Source organism: the organism of the source record quoted next, unplaced genomic scaffold (assembly GCF_019419815.1).
Source record: "Pyrus x bretschneideri cultivar Hongxiangsu unplaced genomic scaffold, Pyrus_bretschneideri_v1 Contig18, whole genome shotgun sequence".
Taxonomy (NCBI): Eukaryota; Viridiplantae; Streptophyta; class Magnoliopsida; order Rosales; family Rosaceae; genus Pyrus; species Pyrus x bretschneideri.
In genome coordinates, this window is record NW_025999479.1 from 3213286 (window position 1) to 3235951 (window position 22666).

Consider the following 22666-nt stretch of genomic DNA (forward strand, 5'->3'; position numbering starts at 1 on the left):
ACTCATGGAAAATAACCCTTATGGGATCAGCAGCGTTACTCAAGCATCTTCATGTCCGATCAGTTACACAAGAAACTTCTCATAGTCCCCGCGAGTGTCCTTGACAATCGCATGGTCCAAACGAACCTTGTTTCTCCGGTAGTATTCTTCTTTGATGCGCTGCAAGTCACCTCAGCCCGAGTGGTAAGAACTCTAGTAAGTGCTCCTCCATCTGTCCCAAGCTTGTTGATGGCCTGTCGAAGAACCTTCTCAAAGTATTTCTAAGGGAAGGTCAAGCTTTTGGTTGTTTGTCTCAGTAGTTTGAGGAACTCATCATCTTTGTCAGCCTTCAAATCCTGCGTATCGGACATGTAATGGTCACGCACTTGTTTGATGTATTGGTAATTATCATCTACACAATTCCGTTAGGTGTTTTGGTAATTACCATCTCTATGTGTGGGGTTTTATCACAAAAAACCTCGGTATTAGTTGAAATAGGATCAGGATATTTAAACTCTCCTTCTTTCATAAATTATGTCGACGTGGATATTTCAACACGTCTCCTCATGTGGGGATTCAATTAGTGGATCACACGTGGAAGATCCACACATCATCAACCATGTGGAGTCAAAGGGACTCACCCTACGCGCGGGCCAACGGACCGACCACCCTCACGCGGGGTCAACGGGACAAACCTATCATGTAGTTGTATGAGCCCACTCCTTGTCTCTGATACCATGTGAAAATTATCATAGAGACTAGCCGAAGGTCCACTTCAACACTGATACTATCTTCAACTTGTTAACTATCACCTGTATGATCCGTCAAATAAGAGGTTTCATTACAAAAAGCTTGAATTTTAGTTAAAATGAAAGTAGGATATTTAAACTTTTTATTTTTTTTCCACAAATTCAATCGATGTAATCTTCTTCGAGGGATTTCTTGTACTTTTCTTTTGCTTTTTGCCGTGTCGCGGAGTATGTGTAGCTGTCTACCACTGTCCATAAAAGCCGACGATGCTTCAAGTCAACCAACGCCGCATAAGTAAGCAAACCATAAAAATTTGAATAAAAACATAGAAACCGACTTCACTGGGGATCGAACCCAGAATCTCTGGTTTCGTAGACCAGCGCCTTATCCATTGGGCCATGAAGTCCTTGTTATTCTACCTTTCGTATGTCTTTATCAAAATTATACTACTACCGCTGGCGTACTTCTTAGCCTTGGCGTAGGTGAGTCGCCAGCAGACCAGCGACCCCAACAAAGTACGAAAAAGAAAGGCCATAGCTGATTAGCTTCGAGCTCACTCTTTCCTCTACCCATCTTTTATTCATCAATCTAAAAAACCCTTTTCCCTGAATCAGATAAAGCTCAAAGTTTCCTTCTTTTTGGATCGACCCTTTGACGAACTGGTCGGAAAAAAGGAAAATCAAGAAATCGGGAGTATTTTGTCTGACTCAGAATCAATGGAGTCAGTCAGATGATTGATAGAGATGATGCTTGATTGGTTGGATAGATTATAGATGTCAAAGGAAGAGATGGGTAGGCCACGGTCGTTTCGGAGCAAGGCTGCCCACTTTGTATCTGATCTCACCACTGTCTTCCTCAACCCCATTTCTGACAAACCCTCCAAACCCTCTCCTCCTCCTCCTCTCTCTGTAAGTCCTCTCTCTCTCTCTCTCAATGCTTTCTGGGTTTTTTTTGGGTTTTATGATATAAATGGTTTGGTGTTTTGTGGTATTTAGTCTTCTGATCATTTGGCTGCAAACCCAGTTCATGCTGAATCTCTGTCTTTAACTTGGATTATGGGTTTTCTTGGATCTTTTCTTCTGGAGCTACATATGATTGTTTAGAGACTTCTGTTATTAGGGATTTCAATTTTGCTTTGATTAGTTTTTGCAACCGAACTGTATGTTACAACCAAAATTCAATACTAATGGTTAGGAACTTAGCAGTTTTGGATAAAATCTTGAAGTCTGGATAAAATCATGTCCATGGAAAACTAAGATCAATTTATAGTTGGGTTAGGAGGAGTATGGAGGCATTTTGTTATTTATTGGAAAACATCAGACTCTGTGTGTTCAATTAGCCTTTAAAAGTAGTCGTTTGAGCTCTGATTGGATAGTTCTTGTTTCCGCAGGAAGATGTGGATGACTCCAAAAGAAGTCAAAATGGATCAATCAGCGAAGAGAATCCCGCTAATGTTGTTGATGGGCCCGACACGTCTTCCTTTAGTGCATTCCTCTACTCACTATTGTCGTCTTCAGAGTCTGGAGATACTAATAAAAATTCAGATGAGCAGATTGATGATCAGATGGATAGGAGCAACCCATCATCTGATTCCGCAATGAAAGGAAATGGTGGAAAGAGAAGTTTGCTTTCGAAGGGGAAACAGTCGCTTAGTAAAGTTATGTTCCAGGCTGCTAGATTTGGTGGGTATCGGAGTCAAGAGCGCAAGGGTAACCCTGACATGAAAGTTGATGATGCAAATGATTCGAACTTCACTAGAGTTGAGATTAGGCCTATGCAGAAAGCCCCAACGCCTGTGCCTTTGGTTGATCACCCAGACATTTCTGAACCTTCTTTACTTCTTACAGAAATAACTAGAACTGCTCTTTATGCTTCAATGCCAGCGCTTGTTCAAGGACGGAAATGGTTGTTGCTGTATAGGTACACAGGAATATTCATTTGCAGCATTACAGTTAGATCTTTTGAAAGTTTTTATTTTATCATTCCTATGCAACATTGTACAAATGTATTCCTCGTGTCCTGCAGTACATGGAGGCATGGCATATCATTGTCAACCCTATACAGAAGAAGCATGCTTTGGCCTGGCCTCAGTTTGCTGGTAATTATTAACCAAACTATTAGCATCATTCATTTCAACAAATTTCTATATGACCATTTTTAGACCAACTAAATTTGTTTATAGTACCGTGTTAAGTTCAAATCATCTAATAAGCAACAGGACGTGACACAAACTGAACAATTATCAATAAGATTCCTTGAGCTCATGCAGTTTGGGAAAGTATAATGAACAATTGCCTTAATTATTTGTTTGGATTGCTTCTGTAACTCGTTATCAAAGTTGCTGGTTTTTAAGTTCATAGTTCATATCGATGCATATTCTCCAAATAAAAATGTTCTACTTTATTTTTTTATTTTTTCACAGGTTGTTGGAGACCGTAAAGGTGCAGTTTTTGGCGGCTTGGTGGAGGCACCTCTTAGACCAACCAACAAGAAGTATCAGGTCCTGCTAAAAAGCATTTTGTCTATTGAGTTCATCTACAAAGATTTCATTCTATGTCTGGTAATCATGCTGACATTTTAAACAGGGAACAAATGATACATTTGTTTTCACAAATACACCTGGCCATCCTGTTATATTTCGCCCTACAGGTACCAATTTATCCTATTTACTTCCAGGGTATAAAGTTTCTAACTTTTCATCAACTTATTTAGGTGGCGGGCCTGGTCCTTTTCATGCCTTAAAATTGTTTTCTTATTCATATTAGATAGAGATAGAAACTTGAATACTTTTGCTTGCAATAAATATTCTGTGAGGGAGTAACTAAAATATGTCTCGTAATTAAATATGTTGAAAATGTATAAAGCACGCGGTCCAACATATAGTAGTAGTAGTAGCAATAGTATTTGTAGTAGTAGTAGTGGAGCGTTTTGAACCAATGTAATCTTATAATTTCTATTAGGTTAAACCTTTTTTGTAGCCTTCATTCTTCTGATGTAGCTTTTGTATTATGTGATTGCTTTCTTTAACTCTCATATTCTTAGTTTTATGGACTTTATCTGGTTCGGGTCCTAATGCCCAATTGCAGTCCTGGCACTTTTGATTCCATAAGCAACTGCACAGAACCAATTGTATGATCGATGTTCAATGCTAAATATACCATTTGAAATATTATACGATGGTTGTTTTCTTTCTGTTGGGGAAGGCTTGAGTATTGCATTTGGAATATGTTATAGTTTATCATTCATGAAACCATCTTAAGAGAGGAAAACCACTGTGTAAGTATTAAAATATTATGTTCTCTTCTTTTTCTTCTTCTTCGTCTTTTTTAAATACCTGAGTGGAATATATTAAACTAATTATGCTAGAATTAACTGCAAAATGTACAAGCAGGTGCAAATCGCTATTTCACATTGTGCTCCAATGACTTTTTAGCAATTGGCGGGGGTGGTCATTTTGCGCTATATTTGGACAGTGAGCTGTGAGAATTTTGCCTTCGTTTTTTTAATATTTTTTCTTTTCATTGTAGAACTCTTTTCTTATTTAGCAATCCTTCTTTATAAAGTGATTTAGAATTTTGTTCAGTTGCTTTTTTGCTCTTTTGTTCAATTTTTGCTTTTTTGGTCTCAGATTGAGTGGATCAAGCTCATGCTCCGAAACCTATGGGAATCCTTGTCTTGCAAACTCAGAAGACTTTGAGGTGAAAGAAGTTGAGGTATGCACAAATTCTCTCTGAGAGATGTGTGCGTGTGTGTATTCGTAGTGAATTCGGATTGTTTCCGAGGAAAATAGATGAAAATATTATGAAGTCATATACTTTTGTGTAATGCAGTTATGGGGCTTCGTATATGCTACCAAGTATGAGGAAGTACTTGCTCTAAGCCGTATGGAGTCACCTGGGATTTGCCGTTGGTGAATGCATAATTTAGACCGCATTTTTCTCTGATGGTTGCTGTATCATCACCATAACAACAGGTTTATTACTGTTGCTGGAGCTAGTCCTCCATGTACATAAACACCACCTTGGCATTGTACGACGGTTTTGATTAGGTAGTAATGATTGTGAATAGTATGCTGGTTGCCAATGCCTTTCTTATACACGTAACAAAAACACTAGGGTGTATTGCTCTTCTTCGAAACCTAGGCTGGACCGTGATCGTACGATATATTGCTCTTCGGATCTCTACGTGGGAAGGACGAATGAACATCTACAGCAAGGACCTTCTATTTCTTTAAATTTGCCACATTAATGGAACTATACAAGTATACAGAGATCATAAACGTATTAGCAGCTCAATTGCCCCAGCAAACATAAACGTGCCGGACTCGGACTCGGACTCAGACTCGGACTACAACTTTTTATCAGTGGCATTTGTCTGATTTTTTAACTACAAAGTGTAAAACGTACTTATTTCATACTGGAATTCAGGTTCTGTACCAGTTTTGAATGGATAATAAACAGGTCGGCAGCGTGACGTTAAAGCACTACTAAACAGACGTCTCTTGTATACAGAAGTGAACATTTGCGGGACTTGCATTGACCACGCAGCACGGCCAGAACTGGGAAAAGGGGAAGGGGTGGGGACCAATTTTGGCTATCTAAAGAGAGGCAGAGTTTTTGTTTCTTCCAAGCCAATGCAAAAAGTGTAAATTTGATCCCCACTGGCATGCTCCTGAAGGTGTCAAACCTCCTCAACTGCAGGTAGGAGTCAAGATTCGAGTTCAGGACTCCCATACAATTACCAAATCATCTGTCCACCTGTAAATCACATGTGATTTTGAAGACCCTCACTCCACGTACTTTCATGTTCAGCCTACACCTCGACTTGTCACGCTCATGGAAGGATGCACATCTCCACAGAAAGATTTATATGATCCCAAAATTAGTGTATAATATCATTATCACTGGCATAAGAAGCACTGAAAGATCTATAGCTCTTGCGTGTAAATTTCATCTTGATCATTTAAAGTCATCAGCTCTCAAAGCCCGGAGAATCCTGCCTGATAGGCATCCTGTTGCTGAGTTACCTTGATCTACCCTTGATTCATTCAAAAAGACTGAAAAACTGTCTTTAATTGAGTCCAGCCCTTTCTGTTCAAAAAAAGAATTTGAAAGAAAAGGTTTTGAAAATTCTTGAACTCGACGGCTTAGATGATGAGGATATAGAATCAGAAGTCGCGTCATCCCAACATCGCATGGATGAAGACTTCGGAGATGATAACAAAGACGACTTTTATGGGATCTGTCCTCCTATTCGTCCAAAGAAATAAAGCCTGAAATGCTTTTCTCTGAGAAAAGATAAAGTGATATAGACAAGAAAATGTGTTGTCTGATAACTAAATGCTGACAATTATCTTTTCTTTGAATAATTGTCCTTGGTTCTTGTAGTTTTTGTGAGTGTGCTTCTTTTTCAAGAATCTTTCTGTAGTATGCTTCTTTTTCAAGAATCTTTCTGTTCAACCACGTGAAGTTGAGTCAAATCCACTCCATAAAGTGAAGATGCCCCCCAATGTGCAAAGCTGCTTTATGGTGCCTCTCTGTTTTTACGACACGTGGACTTCCAATTTTCTTTTGGTTTTCTGTTTATAGGGCTTCTTGGCTTAGTTGTGTGTACATAATTATTTTCACTTGGTAAAATATTCTCTTTCGTGCTTTCCTTTTGAGTGCTATCTTTGTATCAGAACTCTGAAGTGCTTCCCTCTAAATTTGAACATCAAAAAATAAATGTGAGTTTACTTTATCTTTATTTATTTATTTATTTATTTTTGGGATCCATAAAATAAGGCATTAAAGCGAAAAACCACGAGTACAACCGTTTTCAATAAATCAAAGTTAAAAGCAAGAAGGGCACTAGTAGGTATACAATGACCCCAAACATGTGGAGATTCTAGAGAAAGACCAATGTGGGTCAAGGCATCAGCGACAAAATTAGCCTCACGGTAAATATGATTCCAATCGACCTGCCTAAAGGAGCAAGCACTACCACGGGCATCCTCGATTAACGTTTTGATCGTTTCAGGGGACCTCCCAACTTCCCTTCATTGCTTTGATAAAATTTTGGAGTCCCCCTCCACAACCACCCTCTGGAAACCCTTGGACCAAGCAAACTTAAGGCATTCTTTTAAGCCCATAAATTCAGCGAAAGTAATAGTGGCCCCATCATGGTTTAAAACACCCGCTCTCACAACATGGCCATCACAATTTATGAGAACAAAAGTCGCAGCCGCCTTGTCCTTGGACACCAATCCATCAAAATTCAGCTTTAACATATCTTATCTTTTCTAATTGCAGTTTTTATTATCCTTCATGTTTGTTCATTCCAATTTTTAATCAGTGTTATTATCTTTATACATATTCTTTGCCTGTTTATAAATTAAATTATAAAGCAAAGTAAATTAGACGTTTTTAACTTCCCTGACGTCTCTGGGCCATATTTGGTATATGTATGTATGTATGTATACAGGAAATCTGCGTGGGAGTAATTAAAAACTGTAATCTGGTTAAATGTGTTGAGAGTATGTATTTCACACCTATGTATTGTTTGGAAATTATGACATAGTATATCGTAAATACTTCAGCTTATGATGAGAGTAAAGGATGCGTTCCGACGAAGTAGTAGGTGTACGTAGACCATCTTGAACGAATGTAATCTCTTACAACATCTATTTGGTATTTGCTTAAACTTTGTGCTACATTTTGTTGGTGGGGTTTGTTGATACTGCAGTGGCAGAACTTCACTCCCCAAACAGACCGTCTCAAAACCAGGCTCAAAAGTCCAGTGATGCTCATCAGCTTATGACCGAAACCGACGGTTGGACATGATTGTAACTCCTCAATCTTAAGGTGCCAAGCTTTTCCCTTCAATTAGAGAGCTGTGATTGGCACTCCAAAACAATCATCATGCGCTTCTCCAAGTGAAATTTTTCTGTTATCCGACTTTGAATAGACATGTAGAACCATACACATAATTACAAGTCCAGTCTCATCCAAGAAAATTTGAACTGATCCACATGTAGGAAAAGAAACCAATACTAACTAGTTAATTAGCAACCTATAAAAAGTATAACCCAACTGCAACTAAGACCTGAACCCATCATTTTGAAATTGAGTTGAACTCAAACAACTGCGGCAGCTTTCGCTACAATCCCTTCTTGTACTTTTTGAGAGCCACTGAGAACATTTCCATTACTTGCATTCCCTGCTGCCTCCTCGTACGCAGCTGCATGAATACCAAGTGCAGCCCGACCAGATGGATCAGGATTTTTTGACCATTCTGCATCCCATTCCACAGCTTTTTGCTGTACTGCATGCCACACTTGGACCACCCGGAACTGTTGATCTGGCAGCAATCTGTTAAGAGATAGCAGATTGAACACACTTAATTAAACCAACCCTTAACCATTTTTCATCAAGGTGCACTATTAAACATGAGAGCAAAGAAATAGCATGCCCATCATAATTTCATTAGATACTATTTGCCTGCTTAGTACAAGAATACAGCGTGCACAGAAATCTTTCACCAACTCCATCGTGATGAACAAAAAAATGAAGCAAGATATAATGACAAGGCAAGTGTATAAAATCTCTTTCATGTAGCCCGCCTTCCTTGGCTATTCATAGAATTTGTATGTCACCTTTGGAAAGAATTTCTCAAATATTGTCCGGTAATAGTATGCTTCTTTTGTGGTAAAGAGTATTTTCAGGGTATATTCATTGATCAGCATTGGATCAGCAAAGATGACTAATTAACTATATGGAGATAAAGAAGAAGCATCTCTAATGTATTCTGACGCTGGTTTTGGAACAAAGTACAGATGGAACTCTAAATTGAATTGCAATGACATGTTCTACCGCCAAACTCTTGATTTGGACCACAAATTCAAAAAGGACATGCCTAATCAAGAGTCCAAATTAATAACCTGGAAAGTGGCAGACAACACAGACAACAGAATATTTCCATAAAAAATATCACTTCAAGTTAAAGGTGATGCTTACTTGACTGTTTGCATGATCTTTCAAGCCATCAATCCAACTGTAGCCTACGCCATCAGTGAAGTGTTCCTTCTGCCTGTACAATATGTGCTATTACCCAACCAACACAAGGTGCAAACAATTTAGCTATATATTGCACAAATTGGGCACCTCCACACCACGGAGTGAGTGGCCGGTTGATTGACCATACATTGTTGAGAGCCTAGCTGGTTTTGAAACAATGTATATATATAACCAAAAAATATTCAAGTACGGACTGTGAGAGGCTGGGTTCTCAACAACATATGAAATTTGAATACAAGACACCTTACTGACAACAATAAAACGAGTACAATAATAATCATGTATAACATGATTACTGGCACAAAAATAAAAAGTTACAAACCTTCTGCAAATATGGCTTCTGATCATCATCAAATGCATTGCGTAAGACCCACTTCTCAATTCTCCCAGGCCTGATCTGCCGTTATAAGTGCAAGTACTTAGAGGACAATGAGACCGAGCCATTTCTTAATTTGTGTCATGGATGGGAGCCACTATATGCCAAATGACAGTAGTAAACTTGGAATTATATTTTATATGAGATGCTTCATACAAAACTGAGAAATAGAAGGAAATACCAACGGTATATGTGCTATACCATCTTCCATTCTGGATCAATGTTCATGGCAATATTGATGAATTCTTTATCCAAAAAGGGCACACGAGCCTCAACACCCCAAGCTGAAGTTGATTTATTGGCCCTCAGACAGTCATACAGATGAAGAGCTTTAATCTGTCGAGTAGTTACAACAGTTCAATAAGGGGAAAAAAACTAAAGCAAATGTTAAAATGGCCATCAATAAGTAGAAGAAAGGAAGAAAAAGAACCCTGAAATATTGAAAGTACATAACCATTTGTGCAAATAAAACAAAAAAGAAACAACTAGGGGAACAGATAGTTCATGGGGTACCTTCTGACATGTTTCTTGGTGAAACTCCTCCTTGTTGGTGCCTTGTGGAAATACAAGTAACCTCCAAAAATTTCATCTGAACCTTCCCCAGAAATAACCATCTTTACTCCCAAAGATTTAATTTTTCGAGACATAAGAAACATGGGAGTGCTAGCTCTGATAGTCGTTACATCATATGTTTCAATATGTAAATAACTTCCTCAAGTGCATCTATGCCTTCCTGAAACATCAAAGTAAAGAAATGAATTATTTGTATGAATCCTGGGAACGTAGATCCATGATTTTTCCTCAAATTACTGATGTAGGACAAAGTTTCCTCAAGAATCAATTAACATAGAAAATAGAAGAACGTGTAGAAATGAATACAAGGAAAGCAAGACAAAGACAGAAGATTTTACAGAGAAACAAAATCGGTATAAACACAATATTGTTTTTTTAATCAATATACCAACAGTGTGAAGGCTATCACAAGCAATTCAAAATCATTAAATGCCAAAGATAATAAATTTTCGGAATAGCAAATTAATCTTTAAATTCAATCCCTAAATTTTAAAAGAAATACCAAACAGATCACCTGATTCCTAAATTTCAGACATAACTTAAGCCTAAGTAGAATTATTCTTCTTGCATCCTTCATCAATTACCTGGACAGTAAAGTGAAACTCATGATGACGAGTCCCAAGATAATCTGCAACTTCTCTCGCTGCTTTCAAATCTGGTGAGCTCTGAAGATTGAAAATGTAGCATTTAAATGTAGAGAAAAACCATCAGTAGATAATGTCTCATAAAGATTGATTGCAATAAAATACACCTAAATCTCTCAGGTGACAGAATTTACATGGGAATGATGATTGCACATCTACAACAAGGTCCTTTTATTTCTTTGAACTTGCCACTTTAACTAACCATACAAGTATGTAGATATCATAAACGTATTAACAGTTCAATTGCTTCATTATAGACATAAATGTGTCGGAGTACAACTTTTTATCAGTGAGACGTCATTAGGAATAATAAATGGACAACTTGTTATTAGTGAGATTTTGACGTCAATAGAAATGGACGAAGCCCACCCTTGTCTGAAAATTTTACCACAAAGTGTAATACATACTTATTTCAAACTGGAAATCAGGTGTCCTTTCTAAGTTTTTGAAAGGATAATAAACATATTGGCAGTGTGAAGTTATAGCATTATATCTAAATGGACGTCCTTTGCACAAAAAATGAACAAATGTGGTACTTGAATTGACCAAGCTGCACTGTCAAGAAAACTGGAAACAAAGGGGAAGGGTTGGGGACCTTGAGAGAGCATCACATGTGGCTATCTAAACAAGATAGCACTACACTAAGTAAGCACCAATTTTGGCTATCTAAAATGATTACCTCCAAGCCAATGCAAAACGTGTGCAACTGTGATCCCCACTGACATGCAGCTTCTGAATCAGCCAAATAGCGACTAGCCACAGCAGCAACAAGTGATGAGTCCAGTCCTCCAGACAAAAGAACACCAAATGGTACATCTGTCATAAGTCTCTTAACCACGGCCTACAAGATTTCAGTACCAAAGTATAAGATAAAATTAGAAATTGTACACTTAACGTGGTATAAGAGTGAGATGCGGAAGCCAATTTGACCTACTACCTGGGTTTAAATAGATTTAGAGCTTGTTTGGATGTGCTTTTAAAATGACTGAAAGTGCTTTTGGTGAAAATATTTTTGGAAACAATCTTTAGTAAAAATGCTAGTAAATCCTGGAAAAGCACTTAAAGTGCTTCCTAGAAGCAGCACATAACTGGTGCTTCTTGTAGAAAGCACTTCAAGTGCTTTTGAAACCCATAAACATTTTCTCTAAAAGCGCTTTTAGTCACTTTAAAAGTACATACAAACGAGCTCTTAAATTCATCTAAACAAACCATATATCTGAAAGCCATTCCTAGCCTTGACATGAGGCTCTGCTAGGGAGAAGGGAATACATAGCACAAATATGATACTCTATTTTTTTTTCCAATTCATCTCAACCCACCCAGCATTAGCATAACCAAATGTACGGACAAGGTTATGGGTATATAAAAGGAATAACTTATATGGTAGGTTATTTGTCCAAGTAACATGCTTCTCAAAACAAAAACAAAAACAAAAACAAAACAAAAATGCAAAAATGGAGTTTGATTCTTTGCAAATATTGCCACTATTTCATCAATCATAATAAAGAAAACACAATGTAAAGTAGTTCATTGCATACCCTCTCAAAAGCCTTACGTAAAACTAGGGGATCTTAAGAAGCCGATGGTGTCTGTTCCAGAAACCAGGGTGGATTGTACCACCTTCTAAGTTCTCCTGCAAACATATAGTGGATAAATAAAATTTACAGTGCATACAAAATCTAAATGGCACACAACTTGAGAATTTTACATGCATATTTTGTTTTGGTCAACAATTTACATGCATGTTCTACGAATCTAGAAAGACAACACTCAGTTCACAAGTTCTTAACTTTTTAAGGTAATAAGATAAAAAAACATGTCCTACCCCTCCAAGTATGTGCAAAATGTCTTTCCATCCTCAAGTATAATAGGATTATTCCTTCTACTTTTTTCTTAAATAGGACAAGGACATTATAAGAGGGCTGTATGCAGAACTCCTATGATTCACCAACACAAGTCATTGCTACTAATAAGAGCTCAACATATACATACCTTGCTTGCTAGAGTAAATATGCCCAGGAGGAAAAGATATGAATCTTTCGAATCATCACTTAAAGCTTTCATTTCTGAAGCAAACCAAATTGATCCTGCCAAGAAATATGAACTCCTTAAAAGTGTGTCTGAGAAATAATTAAAGCTTAAAAATGATAACGATTGTAGGTTATATGTGTATAAATAAGGCTCAAATCTGGACGGTGATTACAAATACCTCTTAACAGTAAAATAATAAAATAAAGCAGCAGTATAGCAAATAATATATATTTTTCTTGTTTTGGTCAGAAGGGTCTAGAACAAAACTGTTTCTTCTTTTCTTTTAAGTAACTGACATGGTACATACCATCAAGACCCCAGCCCATGTAAAGTGGGGTGATACCAATTGCATCTCAAGCTGCGATAAGACTTTGGTCTCGTGTGAAGGAAAATGGAAAACATGCCGTCCAACATGTCTACAAACTCCTCTCCATGTTCTTCATACTGCCAAAGATAAACGTTCGTGATAAAATACGAAAATAATTTACATAAATTAATGCAAGAGAGAACCATTTATGTTATTCCAATTTAAAGAAAGTAATTTAATCACAGATTACCAGATCTCAAAGCAATGCTCATTTACTTACAAGATGTGCAATCACTTCACAGTCACTGCCAGTTCGGAACTGGTGCGACTTCAGATTTTCTCTCAATTGCTTATGGTTATATATCTCACCATTGACCTAAACACACAGTTCCAACAATCAAGCAGAAGTTTAAGTCAATGTAGTTGGATAAAAGGTAAAAAAGAGGAAAACAAAATAATCCAACATAAAAAACTACAAAAAATCTGAACTGGATATGGTTGCAGCCAATTCAAGATCAATCGAAGTTCAAAATTACAGAGTTGTGACGAGAACATGAAATCCTTTATTTCACTACACAAATTACCAGGAGTATCATCAAAGGGGGTGTGGGGAGAGAAAAGTAGGGAACACTTTTGTGCAACTGATGACAATCCTACTAACTTTATCTTTGGCCATGGAATAGAATGAGAATTTGTAGGAAAAGGAAAAATTCTCCAGACAAATGATTTGCACGTCAGTATCCCTACAGGGCCTCCACCAAAGTTTCCTCTGGCTCCACCTTGCTCATGCATGGTTCACCACCTTTCAAGTCCTATGGTGTTTCTAAAATAATACATTCCTTCATAGTATGTGAGACGTCTACGGGTATGCATTTAATGAGTTACATTTCAATAACTTCCAATCTATATGTGATACCCAACGATAAAAATTCCAGTTTCTAGTTTCACTCCAACGAACCAAATTGAAAATTTCAACTTTTGCCCAATACAAAGTTTACAAACTAATCTTCATTCAATCGAAAACTCCCCATCAATCACCAATAAGCTCAACGTAATGCAACGAAATAATAATACGAACAACGCAATGCTAAAGAGAGAGAAAGAGTACAGTGACAATAACGGTCTTGTCTTCATTGCAAAGCGGCTGATCACCAGAAGCAGGGTCGACAATCGCCAAACGTTGATGAGCAAGATAACAATTTCCATGGCAGTGCAATCCACTCCAATCTGGACCTCGATGCCTCAACCTACAATCCATTCATCCACACTCAAACATTTCCCCATCTCTCATCCATCCAGGAGAAATCAAACAAAATAAAAAAAACTCGGGAAAGAAAAACAAGAAATAGAAATGCGGTACCTGCGAGAGAGCTCGATGATGCGGGAGCGCTTGGCCTGGGAGTTGTCATGCAGCCGAGCAATGCCAGAATCCCACACATGTTGGCGACGGCCAGGCGTGGAGGAGCGGAGGAGGGAATAGCAAAGAGTGCAAGTTGTGGCTGCGGAATCAGAGGAATCGGGTGAATTTAGGGGGTGTAGTCTGAGGATTTTAAAAAGAGAGTTTAGGGGGTGTAGGATTTTAAAAAGAGAGTTTAGGGGGTGTAGTCTGAGGATTTTAAAAAGAGAGTTTAGGGGATGGATTTTAGAGGATTTTAAAGGATTTTTTTTTAAGTGACAAATTCTAAAGGATTTTAATAGACTTTATAAATTTATATGGATTTTGGTAGATTTATATGGGTTTTTATTATAGATTTCTATGGATTTGTATGGACTTGTTTCATGAATTTCTATAGATTTATAGTTGATTCCTACAACATAAATGATATAGAAATCTAACATACAAAGTAAAAATTCAGATAAAGCAACCACAACAAAAACGCATTGTAAAAGCTCAAGGTCATGTACTAGTTTACTATACTATAGTACTACGCATCAATATCCTCATCACCCAATATTTGTTAATGAAAATGCTAAATAAATAAATACACAATCAACAATTAAATGTGAAAGATGTTTTGAGTTAATTGCTGGTCAATGTGAAAATCTCTCTCCACCATTAGAATCTCTCTCTCTCTCTCTCTCAATTTGAGAAAATAGAAGAAAATGAAAGATAAGAAAGCAAAAGCAGCTGCTGACGATTTCAAAATTTCAACAAAGGAAGCAATCAGAAGCTAACAACTTTGTGCCGAAAATTTAAACGGGTTTTAATTGCCATTTGGCTCTTATTAGACAGCACAAAATAGGAGCTCAAAGTGCTATTAAATCCTGATGAAAATGATGAGGGTTTAAAGCCAGCGCCGTGGTGTGGACACTACCAGGCCTTGAAACCCCGTGACGGGTAGCCACCAAGCTTAAGCGCAAAGATGTACTTTTGCCAAGCCAAGGAGCAGAACGAGATGTTGCACGAGTATAGCATCGAGAGCATGATAAAAGAGAAGTCAGTTTGAAGAAAGAAAGAACGAGATGTTGCACGAGTACAGCATCGAGAGCATGATAAAAGAGAAGTCAGTTTGAAGAAAGAAAGAACGAGATGTTGCACGAGTACAGCATCGAGAGCATGATAAAAGAGAAGTCAGTTTGAAGAAAGAAATCCTAGGGGTGTGAATGGGATTCTTCACAGCCCTTTTTATTCATAAATTGGCTCTCAAATCCTCCAAAATCCATTACTTAATGAAATCCATTAAAATCCATAACATTTTGAATACCTACAGATTAGTACCAAGAATTTTAAATCTTAATTGACTACACCTAGATTTGGATGTATTCTTTCAAATCCTGTTAAATCTTACTTTGACTACACCATGATTTTAAAGTCCTTTAAAATCCTAATTAAAATCCTAATTGATTACAAGCTGATTCTAAAGTCTTTTAAAATCATTTCAAATCTTAATTTGACTACACCCCCTTTAATGAAAAGGGTTTAGATCAAGATTATTTTAATAAAAAACCACCCTATAGTTTTCTTTAATAAAAAAACACTTCAAAATTAACCATAAAGACAAAGACCTCCAGTTCTACATGGGCTGAATTACAGAGCCCAACAAAAACAAAAATAAGTTTCCAAAATTACTCCAACAAGGAGGCACAGGTCTGAAACTCGTTTGTTCTCATGAAGGAGAAAACTCACGTCAGCTCAAAGCAGAGTGTCGATCAGCGTTTCGTTTTCTGGGTTTGTTTTTGAATTTCCTTGTCCAAATTAGATTCAGATTTGGAGAATAACCAGACTTTGAGAAGAAAAAAATCCCAAATTATTGAATCCAATCTCCAAAAGTACAATTAAAAAGAAACGAACAAGAAAAGAGTGTGTAATTCAATCCATTTTCCATGGAATAGGAAAAAACCAAAAATTCCAATCTCTTGCACCCATTTCTCCATAAAACTAGAAAGAAAAATATATCTCTACCTGTGATAGAACCACTTTCCCCAATTACAAAATTTGGAAAAGAAAATAGAAAAAGTAGACGAGAAAGAGAGAGAAAAGTGACTTCAATCATGGTGTTCAACTTTCCTAACACTGTTAATGTTAAACATTTCTAGGAAATAGTATGATTTTTTTGCCACTTTTTTAGAAAACAATGTGACCTGTTATGTTTTGAATCCGTAACTGTTTCTAGAAAAACTAATACTGTCTCTGCAAATGATAGAACCACTTTCCCCAATTACAAAATCTGGAAAAGAAAATAGAAAAAGTAGACGAGAAAGAGAGAGAAAAGTGACTTCAATCATGGTGTTCAACTTCCATAACACTGTTAATATTAAACATTTCTAGGAAATAGTATGATTTTTTTGCCACTTTTTTAGAAAACAATGCGACCCGTTATGTTTTGAATCTGTAACTGTTTCTAGAAAAACTAACACTGTCTCTGCAAAAACTAACACTATCTCTGAAAAAACTAACACTGTTTCTGGAAAAACTAATACTATCTTTGGAAAAACTAACACTGTCTCTGGAAAAATTAATATTGTCTTTGGAAAAATTAATATTGTCTTTGGAAAAACTAACATTGTCTCTGAAAAAACTAGCACTGTCTCTGGAAAAACTAACATTGTCTCTGAAAAAACACTGTCTCTAGAAAAATTAACACTATCTCTGGAAAAACTAACATTGTCTCTGGAAACAGTGGCTTAGATTCCAGAAACCATGTTACTTAAAATTCAGAAACAGTTTATTTTTACAATTCAGAAATAGTGACTCATCGTTGTTATTGAATAACATGCAGTTCTCAAATTTATTTTCTGAAGAAACAAACGATGAACTCAACTGACGAAGAAAAAATGAAAAACATTACCTCAAATCCACTATGAATAATAACGACGATCACATTTCAACGAAATAATACAAAATATAAATTAAATAGCATGAGGATCTATATTTTTGTTTCAAAGAAAAAGAAGAAGGTTTGCAAAACAATGATGAACTCCATTAACAATGAAAATTTGGAACTCAACCTAAAAACGTTAGGGGTAAAATCGACAAATCATAATTTATTATAGTTGGGTCATTTTTAGTTGGACTATTTTAATATGGACCTTGTACTAATCATTAAACAAAACTTATAACATGGTTTTTTTTATTAAAACTAAAACTTTTCAAGCCTTTTTTATTTGTTTTCCTTTTTAAAAAAAGAAAAAGAAAACTAACGAAAATTCCAAAAAAACTTTCCTTTTAATGAAAAGTCCTTTTTAAATGTATAATGAATAGTACCAGGGAAATGTATAAATGTGGTTTTTTGTTAAAAATGAACAATATCAGGAGTATTTTGTTAAAACTCCCTTTTAAAAACTGTAAAAGAATCCATTCAAATACAGGGATAGTCAATTAAAAGATTTTAAAAGAATTTAGAATTCTGATGTAGTCAACTGAGATTTTAAAGGATTTTTATATAGTCCATGCACATCTATAGGTATTTAAAAATTCATAGATTTTGAAGGATTTCTTTCAATAAGAGATTTTGTAGGATTTGAAAAGGGATTATAGAGCATAACAAAATCCTATCTCTACACCTAGGATTTCTTTTCAACCCCCTCACTCACTATCTCTCTCTCTCTCTCTCTCCATTCTACAACTCGATCTTTCTTTCTCACTCTCCATTTTCTTTCAAACATAGAACCTACCAACCTGATTTCCTTTCACGTTCATCTGTGACCGTCTCGGTTGCAAACTTGAATTTTTTGAATTGTACAATATTGTTTGAATTTTTTATTTCCTTTATTTTGGATTGTGTAATGGTATTTCTTCTAATGCTTTGATGGGAAGTGTTAATAACTACTAGCAGTTCTTGTAATGATTATGTGTTCTATCTGAATGTGTTAATTTTTTACCATGTTAATTGAACTCTTGGCGCCTTAATCAGTTTAGTGCATTGACTTTCAGCAGTCTAGGCACACAAATTAAGACAGCCCACATGGGCTGACTGACACCTTTTTGCTGGTAGTTAGTTTATGGCCATTGATCTACCTAGATTTATTTTGCAGCTAACAAGTGTTCTTGGGACAAGTTGGTTGACAGAAAATTTGATTTCCTTTGGTACATTTGCTTCTAGGGTTGCAGATTGTTCTTTGACGGTTTAGAGTTTGTTTTTAAAGATAGTTGCTTTAAGGCTTTGTGCTTGCATCTTCTCCATTTATGAAACCCTAGCTGCCAAACCTTCCTCATGCATTAAACACTCAATTATTGTATATTAGGATTGCATTGTTTCAAGGTTTTGCACTTATGTCTTAGTCTGGTTTTAAGTTTTAAATTCGTTTTTAGACCAAGTTTTTGGATTCAAGTTAGATTCGTCCTTCAACCATTTGACTGAACAATCAAACTGGTTATTTAAATCCAGATTTCATGTGCATATCATATTATTGATCATGTTGATCTCTGTGCCACAAGGTGAAGAGTTCAGAAAGAGCTGCCACTTAGTGAAGATTGAATGAGTTCATCTCGTGTAAAGCAACGTTGCACAAAGATAAAGTTGCTCTGTAGATAGGAATCTAGGAATTGAGTTTGTATGGCCTTTATATAAACCTTGTTTACACTAATGGATTTGACTCAGTGGAGAGTCCCGATTTTTTAACCCAAAGGTGGGTTTTTCCGGCCAAAAACATCATGCGCAATTTATCGTTTTTCAAGTTTACTTATCTTACTTTTTGCTTGTGATATATGTTCATCATTATTGGCAAATAGATAAGTCCATGCAACTAAGATTTTCAGAGTTAAAATGTGCATTGAATCAGATATTAGTTAACTAGGAACACTTCAGTAAATTGAGCCTTGAATTGACTACTTTCACTGTGAGTAAACTTAAATATCTAATCTTAGTTGATGAGTGTTGCTAACTTGTCAAACAAACACGTATATAGATTTTAAATTGCAGGTTATTCCACTTGGTACCAATTTCAATTGGTATCAGAGCTTTGCTCTAGATATACATAGAGTGATCTCTGTGAGCTATTAGTAGTGGATGGAATCTCACCATGAATTGTGATCATGTTGAGAGATCTTGCAACTCTCTTCCATTCTTTGATGGTACAAATTATGATGCTTGGAAAAAGAAGTTTCAAATCTTTCACGAGGCTCAAGATCTTATAGATGTTGATTATCTCACATTTAAGTGGAAGGCTTCATCGAGGCTAGTCAATGGAGAGTTTAAGATTAAGTCAAAAGGTGAATGGACTCAATGAGAAATTTCTTCAGCCATGACTAATAGGAAAGCAAAGAATACTATTGTTTTTGTCATTTTGTCTAATCAGTTTGCTCATGTTTGATATTGCACAACTGCCAAGCAAGCTTGAGACAAACTTCTAATTCTTCATGAGGGTGATAAACAAGTGAGAGAACTAAAGCTCTAGATGACTTTTTCAAAATTTTAGGATTTGAGAATGCTGGAGTCTAAAACTTACTCCGCCTTCCATGAGAAAGTTGAAATGTTGACAAATAAAGCCTTGGGGTTAGGGAAACCTATTAATGAAACAATCATTGTCAAAAGATTTTGAGATCCTTACCCAAGAGATTTCACGCAAAGAAGACTGTCATTCAAGAGTTTTTGGACCTAAATGATATCAAACCTGAAAAATTGATTGGGAAACTCATTACCTATGAGATGGAGCTTGATATGGATGAAAATGACTCCAAGAAGAGAAAATAAGTGGCCATTCAAAGTGTTATGAACAGTGAGGGTGCAAGTGACTTGTGTGGACAAACCTCAGAAGATGATCTTGACCTACTTGTCAAACAATTTAGAAAGATTATGAACAATAAAGGAAGAGATTTCTAAAAGATTGGGGAATCCTCTAGAAACTCAAATCACTAATCATATAGAAAATTCATTTTTGGTAGAAAACAAGGAAAATTTACGAGTAGAAAATGACAAATCTCCCTCAAGAGAATCCGGTCTATGTTTTTCTTGTGGTGGTAGTGGACATCGTGCTGCTGAGTGTACAAACAACAGGGAATCAAGTCAGAAAAGGGACAAAGCAATCATGGCTACTTGGAGTGAAAGTGAAGTTGAAGAGTCTATTGCATTCTGACGAGTCGTCAAATGATAAAGAAAAAATTGTTGCTCCAATTGAGGAAATGTCTCCATGTGATGATGATCTTGTGTTGAATGACAATGAGGAGATGACTTATGATGAGTTAAGCATTAACTATGATACTCTCTTTGATTAGACTTATGCTACAAAAGTGGAGAAGATTGAGCTGACCAAGAAAGTTGTTGAGTTGCAGAAAGAAAACAAGTCTCTTCATCTAGTCAGAACTAAACTGGATGAAAAGATTGGTTATCTTGAGGCACATATCGAGGAGCTGAATGAGAAAGATTTTCATTACAATGACAAAGGGGAAAAAGATGATGCTATTACTGCTCTTGAAACTCAAGTTCAAAAATTTCTGAAATCTCCAGAAAACTTGATGAATCAAATTCATATGTTGAAAGAAAATAATATTTTGTATCATAAGGCTAATAAAAAACAGCTATTTGAGCTAAATGATGCAAATGACAAGGTTACTCATCTTACCATTGGGGCTGAAAAAATTGACAAGATGATAAGTCTTGGGAAACTTCATGTGACAAAAGTGGCATTAGCTATGTGGAAAACAGCTCAAGCTCAACGGGTACCAAATCAAGATTTGTGAGAGAATTTTTTCCTATGGCACCTAAAGTTAATCTAAGCTCGAAATCTAGATTTATTCCCACATGTCATCAATGTGGTGAATTCGGCCACATTCGTCCTAAGTGTAGGAAACTTCACTCTGGGAAGAATGATACTTTGAAGAATCAGATGGATCGACTGATCAATGAAGTCAACAGAATTGCTCAACTTGCGCAGTTATCCAGTATGGAAAATGTGAAGCCTCGCTCCAAATGGGTTTAGAAAGTCTCTAACATGTGCCTTGTTATTCTCAACGTTCTCTCTACCACCAATCCAATTGTATGGTATCTTGATAGTGAGTGCTCTCATCACATGTTTAGGGATAAAGATGCTTTCTTATCTCTTTCACCTTTCAGTGGCGGTGGCATTATTTTTGGTAGTGGAGACAAGTCCCAAATCATTGGAAAAAAGTATTGTTAATATTTCCAGTCTTCTTCAGCTCAAGAATGTTAGTTATGTAGAAGGGTTAAAGTCGAGTCTCATTGCATTAGCCAGTTATGTGATTAAGTGGCAGATGAAGTTTGCTTCTCCAAGAAAGGCTGTCGAATTGTGGACGAATATGGAAATAATATTTTGGTTCTTCCTAAATCTGGAGACAATTGTTACATTATTGATGCTTCAAAGGTTGGTGATACCCTAAGGTGCAACAAAGATTTTGATGATGTTAGTGTGTTATGGCATAGAAGACTTGGTCATGTTAACTTCAAAGATCTTCAAAAATTGTTTAATCATAAGGCTGTTAGAGGCTTACCTCATCTTTCAGTTTCTAACTCCTATGTTTATGGATCTTGTTAATTGGGAAAGCATACCAAAGTGGCTTACAAGAAACTAAATGATATTGCAACCAGTTTAATTGTGAGGCTATTAGTGTAGAAAGTGTGACAAATTTGAGAGAATCAATTAGAGAGAGAAAGGGAAAGTTAGAGAGAGGAGAGAGAGATTCTAAAGATTGTATTTCATTAACTCTTGAAGAATGTACATGTGGAGTATTTATACACAAATAACAATATGCCCACAATACTTACTAACTAAATAACTTACATAACTAACACATATTGCATACAAACTTATCTAACAAGCTAGGTACTAATCTGGTGCTTTACTCCTAACACACCCCCTCAAGCTAAAGGAAGGGGAACAAATTGAGAGCTTGTGAGATAATGCAGCAAATCTGTCAGCAAGAAGGGACTTAGTAAAAATATCTGCAATTTGAAGTAGAGAGGCAACATGTTGAACAACAATGTGACCAAGAAGTACTTTTTCTCAAATAAAATGATAATCAATCTCCACGTGTTTAGTCCTGGCATGGAACACAGGATCGAAGGCCATTATCACAAAATATAAGAGGAGTTCGGAGAAGAGGAAAAGAAATGTCCTGAAGAACTTTGCAAACCCAAGTGAGTTCTACAACAGTGTTGGCCAAAGAACAATATTCTGCTTCAGTTGAGGACCGTGCGATGGTATTCTGTTTCTTAGCACTCTATGAGACAAGATTAGGACTTAAGAAAACACAATACCCACTGGTAGATTGTCTATCAACAGGGCAACCTGCCCAATCAGTATCAAACCAAGCAGTGAGATGTAACGGAACTTTAATGAACCATATCCCTGAATCAACTGTGCCTTTAAGATACCTTAGGATCCCTTTGACAGCTTGTAAATGAATAGTCTGAGGGGATTGCATGCATGGACAAACTTGGTTGACAGCAAAGGCAAGGTCAAGTCGAGTCCAAATAAGGTATTGAATAGCACGCACTGTGGATCTGTAAAAAATAGGATCAGATAGAGTGATCCAATTTAGAAGAACTAACAGAAG

General features: G+C 36.5%; 1 protein-coding gene, 1 non-coding gene and 1 pseudogene across 3 annotated transcripts; 1 reads left to right on the forward strand and 2 right to left on the reverse strand.

Moving 5' to 3' along the window:
• Nucleotides 1-1062: 1062 nt before the first annotated feature.
• On the reverse strand, nt 1063-1135 carry TRNAR-ACG. Its single transcript has one exon. It is a non-coding gene; the product is annotated as a tRNA-Arg (tRNA).
• A 53-nt stretch (nt 1136-1188) lies between these two features.
• On the forward strand, nt 1189-4812 carry LOC103932602 (oxidation resistance protein 1). Of its 2 annotated transcripts, XM_009342231.3 has the most exons (8): nt 1193-1637; nt 2120-2649; nt 2755-2827; nt 3152-3229; nt 3315-3378; nt 4121-4208; nt 4358-4442; nt 4560-4812. In XM_009342231.3, the coding sequence occupies exons 1-8, from the start codon at nt 1503-1505 to the stop codon at nt 4641-4643; spliced, it is 1137 nt and encodes a 378-aa protein (XP_009340506.1). In that variant the 5' UTR covers nt 1193-1502; the 3' UTR covers nt 4644-4812. The 2 variants fall into 2 exon arrangements, with proteins under 2 accessions (XP_048437896.1, XP_009340506.1); XM_048581939.1 differs by lacking the exons at nt 4358-4442; nt 4560-4812 and having other exon boundaries at nt 1189-1637; nt 4096-4178.
• Nucleotides 4813-7648: 2836 nt separating this feature from the next.
• LOC103932603 lies at nt 7649-14297 on the reverse strand (annotated as a pseudogene).
• Nucleotides 14298-22666: the final 8369 nt, after the last annotated feature.